This window comes from Physeter macrocephalus, chromosome 9 (assembly GCF_002837175.3).
Source record: "Physeter macrocephalus isolate SW-GA chromosome 9, ASM283717v5, whole genome shotgun sequence".
NCBI lineage: Eukaryota > Metazoa > Chordata > Mammalia > Artiodactyla > Physeteridae > Physeter > Physeter macrocephalus.
This window is the reverse complement of record NC_041222.1, coordinates 82714198-82719826: the sequence shown is the minus strand read 5'-3', so window position 1 is coordinate 82719826 and position 5629 is coordinate 82714198. Positions and strand designations below refer to the sequence as shown.

At 37.9% G+C, this 5629-nt stretch overlaps 1 protein-coding gene across 3 annotated transcripts in view; it reads right to left on the bottom strand.

Moving 5' to 3' along the window:
- MFSD14B (major facilitator superfamily domain containing 14B) overlaps positions 1-5629 on the bottom strand; it is an 81258-nt gene that overhangs the window by 14522 nt on the left and 61107 nt on the right. For all 3 annotated transcript variants that reach the window (XM_007122292.4, XM_024117173.3, XM_055087278.1), the window contains exons 4-5: positions 5275-5402; positions 3414-3528 (exon numbers count right to left, since the gene is read on the bottom strand). In XM_007122292.4, coding sequence (XP_007122354.2) covers positions 3414-3528; positions 5275-5402 — 243 coding nt within the window. The remainder of the gene's footprint in view (positions 1-3413; positions 3529-5274; positions 5403-5629) is intronic.

The following is a 5629-nucleotide window of genomic DNA, read 5'->3' as shown; positions in this document are numbered from 1 at the left end:
GGCGCAGCGGCCATGGCCCACGGGTCCAGCCGCTCCGCGGCATGTGGGATCCTCCCAGACCGGGGCGAGAACCCGGTTCCCCTGCATCGGCAGGCGGACGCGCAACCGCTGCGCCACCAGGGAAGCCCCAAACCATGGTAAACTTTTAAATTCATCTTTCCCATCCATGTGATGTATCCTGCAACACTGCTCTAAGGGAGAAGTGCTCTATTTTCTGGTATTTCCATAATTCAAACATTTGTACATTGCCATGGAGAAATTACCAAAGGCAGAAATCTTAATGAGAATCTTTAAGTCTTGCAAAACACGAAGAAGACATGAGCATTATTATTTACAAGTCTATGTATCTGAAGACCTGAAAGCTTCATAACTTGACTTAGATGGTACCGCAAGGCAAATGCTCTCAGACACAGAGGGGCAGGCCTACCCACTTCTCCTAACACAGCCCAATTTGGTTAGGTCCTACAGTGCTCAAGATTTCCTCCTCTCATCTCTCCGTCTACTAATGCCCACCTATAATACCCTAATCTTCCTCCCTCCATTCCCTTAGTAGTACACTGAAGCAGGTATAACACTTAAAGATCAGTTTAATTTCTTCTAGTATGCAAAAAGTAAAACATAATTATTATATACATGTAGTAATAGTGAGAAACAATAGGAATTTAGTGGGAAAAAAATCTGTTATTAAAATATTTAATAATGAATACTCTGGAAGCCAATTTAATCATGTGGAATATGGAAATGAAAGTTAAAAGGTCACCAAATTTCAAATATCAGGAGGGGACAGGGGGCAGCAGTGGTTTCCTAATTGTTTTATTTGATTAGTTACATTGCTCAATAAATACTTGTTGAATGAGTTTCTGAGAATCTATGGCCCCATGAAATTCTATGTAAAATGTTGCATCTTTCTTAAAACTTAAAGCAGCCTACTTGCTTAGTTTGTGTATCTAAAAATCCCTCTTTGATTTAACACTCAATATGACACTGGTGAATAAATCTAAAGGATGACTTCACCACAACAGTCTCTCAATGAGCATTAACTTAAATTCATTATTGCAGCCATTGAAAGAAAGAATTACCACTTTCTCTGTTTACTGGAGGAGTTTCAGTAAGGAAGATGTACATATATATTCTTTAACAGATCTCAAAATGCTTCTTAGAATTTCAGCTAGACTTGATTGACAATCCTATAATTAACTGGCAATAAATCCTCCTATATCTGTAAGGTAGCCTGCAAGCTTTTTTTCTTTTACTTTTTTCAGGTTTGTCATCTCAACATCTGACATGTAGAGGTAAGTGTAAAGGTTAGCCACTGGCCAAATCCTGGGTCCTGAGACCAAGTCCAGGAAGCCTTACATGCTGGCTGAGGGCACACTTCAGTAGGGCGCTCCTCTCACTTACTTCTCGCAACATACCTACGAACAGGCATTTATTATAACTGCCATTTTACAGATGAAGAACTGAGCTAGAGACAGGGGAACTAAGTCATGATCACTTTGGTTCCAGAACTCTCTCTCTCTGAAACCTTTCCTTAAGTACTACTGCTTAGCACAACAGCTTCATGAGGGGTTTTTCTAGTGGAAGCAAGGAACAAAAATCGAATAAAATTGGAGGGAAATGAGTGTTTTCTGTGATGTTGAGAAAAGCTGCACAAGTGTGATAAATGAGGCTTCTGGCACCCCTCAAATCTGCTGACCGACCCTGAGAGCCCACCTTGAACACCCTGCCTTCTTTGAAGTCTTCCTATCTGCTTCTCCCTCTGTCCTCCTCCGCAACACTCTGGAGATGCCCCTGTTTCAGGACATGACATGAGAAACATTCAGGGGAGAAGGGAAGAAGGAAAGGAGAGAGCAAGTAATAGCTACAGGGTAAGTGGGGTCGAAGGAGAAGTTTTTAAACTACTGATGTCTAAAGTCAACAAAGTAAAATTTGCCGTTGTGTTTTGTGGAACAGCAGTAACTGACTTATATGTCCATCACTGATCCATACAATTATTCATTCAGTCAACACTGAATGACTACTTACTGTCTTCCAGGAAGTGGGATTTAAAAGAAAAAGTAAGACTCGGGAGAAGTAACCTGAATTTCTGGCATTCAATCCCCCTCCAAACATTCAACAACCCAGCCAGATCATCCTTCTTCTTCCATCTTCTTACTATAAACATTTCAAACACAGGAAAGTTGAGAGAAGAGCACAATGCACACTGAAGGGGAGCAGAATAAGCCACCCCAAAATGTGCCACTTTGGCATGTGGATTGTTTTTAGCTGAAGGCAATTAAGACCCAGGAGACTCAGGAAAAGCTTTTTACCTTTCCCTTAACAGCCTAAAAGAATTGAGACAGGAGGCCTATGGCAGGAAGAGAGCAAATAGTAAAGATAACTTTTTATATCAGACTTATCTGCATGGAATGGCAAACATTTGTTTACCAGATATTTGCTCTCCTCATCTTCCTGTGAATTGTCTTCCTTCCCTTTGAAGCCCCAGACCCCTACCCTCTTTCTCCTTAGCTCAGAATGGTATATAAGCCTCAATTGCCTGACTTCCCTTGAGTATCTCACATCTTTGTGGGACTCCCATACATATGAAATTAAATTGTTTTTCTCCTGTTAATCTGTCTTACGTCAATTTAATTATTATGCTGGCCAAAGAACCTAAAAGGGAAGAAGGGAAAATTTTTCCTGTCCACACCCAATTACCCCAAGAGGTTCACACACTGAACACATACCCACAAATGCTCGCCTGTCATCTTTTCCCCTTGAACCACTTAAGTAATTTTCAGAGTTGTGACACTCTGACCTAAATGGCTTCAGCCTGCCATCTTCTACAGGTCTTTCTTCTCCTACGTAACCACAGTGCCATTATCTTGCCTAAGAAAATTAGAAATGATTGTCAATTACCCAAAAAAGGTCTCCTATAACTTTTGTTATACACTCAGCAATTATTTGCTGAATGAATGTAGTCCTTTTTCTGTAGTACCATGTCCCAAATAAGTGCCTGAGTCACACAACTAGCAATACAGTAACAAAGGATTAACATGGCTGAGGTTTTATCACCTCTCCAATTCTAATTAGGTACACAGAGACCTATGATCATAGCACCTGTTTACTGTTTATGGTTCCTCAAGAGATTAGCTAACAAGAAACAAATCAAACCAACTTTAAAAAAAACTTTGCATCTGACACCTCAACACATCCTGCCAATCTTCCAACACTAAAACCAGGAAATAAATTACTAGCAATTTCTATCTTGCTATTTTTAACTTCTCATAAGTCTCCTTTTTTATTTCAATTGCTTTGGATTTTCTTTTACATAAGTCAGTATTTAACACTATCTTAATAAAATCTCACTTTCCAGTGAATTTTTAGTAGAATGTTCATTATTTCTCTGATTAAAAAACAATCTATTATCTTACCCATCCATAAGCAGTACTTCGCTCATGCTCCTGAGTAACATCAGCTACATAGGCAAATATCACAGAGAAAGTGACTGAGAAGACTCCAGACATGGAAATCATTGCAAAATACCACCTATAAAAAGATTAAACACCCATGAGAGAGGTAGTGTATACACACTTTTATAACCAAAGCCAAAGATATCATGTAAAGACTATAAACCACAAAATAAATTTTAAAAATACATGTATATTTAAAGATATAGAGGAAAACTAATCAAATTATAATCAAGATGGAGAGGAAGGAGAAACATACTAATTTTGTCATTGTTCAAGGGGTTTCAGTAAATGCAATTTAAAAAAATGAAAGAGTAAGGGTATGCAGTAAAGTTATACTTTTAAAGGTAGCCAGAACAGAAATTAAAACTTTCTAAACTTCCTAGCTTTAGCTAAGAATAATACATATACACAAAAGCAGGAAGCATTTAAAAAATTAATGTAATTAAGACAAAAAATTTCTATCATATGCATAGATGCTTAAAAAATCTAGTTAAAATATTAGCAAACAAAATCTCACAGAACAAAAAGTAGGGTTTAATCCTAGGATGTAAGGATGTTTCAATATTAGAAATCTATTAATATGATTCATCATGCTGGTAGATCTAAGGAGAAAATTCAAATGATCTCCACTGATGCAAAAGGCATCAAATAAAATTTGACATTCAACCTTGATTTTAAAAAAGAAAATCCCTAAATAAAATAGGAACAAGTATTTTTCAACCCAAAAGGTAGCTTAATATTCAATGATAAAAACATTATATTTCCTTCATATATATGAGGTAGATAGGTCCTAGATAGGTCCATAATCATTACTTTTATTAAACATTATTCATTAGTCTATACAAGTAGCAGAAGCAGCAGCATGAAAACTGGAAGAGAAGAGGTAAAATCATTTAAAGATCTGAAGAAAAAAATTTTAAGGTATTGAGAGGACATTAAAAAAAACCCTAATTCATCAGAAAAGCATGACTTGTTCTTGGACAGAAAGACTCAATAAAAAAAGTATTTTATAAAAATTCATCTGGTAGGAAATAAAATGATTCATTATAGATAGCCAACACATTTGGAACATGACACATGTTGACATAAAATTCCTATCAGATAATCAAATGAGAGTATTTTCACATGAGCACCCCCCTCCAAAACTATTTTTTAAAAAACCCCAAAAAACTGAAACACAAAAACCCTCCATTCTGAAGTATGTTCTTCACATAGGAATACCATCTCAGCAACAGGAATTTTGGCCAAAATACCATCATCTGTACTCCAGAAAAACTAAGTTACTGCTCAGGTGCAAATTCCAACCCATTTTTATTAACTAAATAGCCTTGGTTACATGCTAACTATTCTCTCCTTATTTATCATGAAAAAATGAGATCAAATTAAAATTCACATTATGATTTAGAATAGGCTATTGGTCTTAATACAGTACACACAAAAGTGACTCCTGCCTTTTGATATAAACTATGTTCATGTCAGTGCCCTAGAGCAATGAGCTGACAAAAACAACACATTTTCAAAGTCAAATAAGCCACAACTGAGTGAGTACAGGGATTGTCTGCCCCCTCCCAGGACCCAATCTTGTAACTTACCTCATGGCAACAATAGCTGCCCTTAGAGACATCTTTTCTTTCTATTTCTTCACTTAAGTGAAGAACTTAGGTGGGCATGATGGCAACTGCCTACTAGCTTTCAGTATTACTGAAGAGTTCAAATGAAAACACAGGTACAACTGCTTTGCAAAGGTTAAAAGCACACTGCCGGTGTATTGTCCACATGTGACCCAAAACAGACAGTCATGATGGAGGACCTAGCCACTCACCATGGACTGATCCTCATCAGTGGAATTGGGAAGCAGGTGAAGAAGACGGTGCCGAGGAGAAAGGGCTTCCTTCCCCACACATCAGACAGCGCACCTATGAGTGGGGCACTCAGAAAAGAGAGCAGGCCCTGGAGAAGAAAGCAGAAGCAAAGCTCAGATTTATAATGTGATCCCCCAACTACTTGTAATTCTTATTTTCTAAATGCTCCAATTCATTTCAGTGGCTCCAAAACAGAGTAATTTGAAACATTAAACACAACCTGTCATTAAAAAAAAAAAATCCTGGGCTTCCCTGGTGGCACAGTGGTTGAGAGTCCGCCTGCCGATGCAGGGGACACGGGTTCGTGCCCCGGTC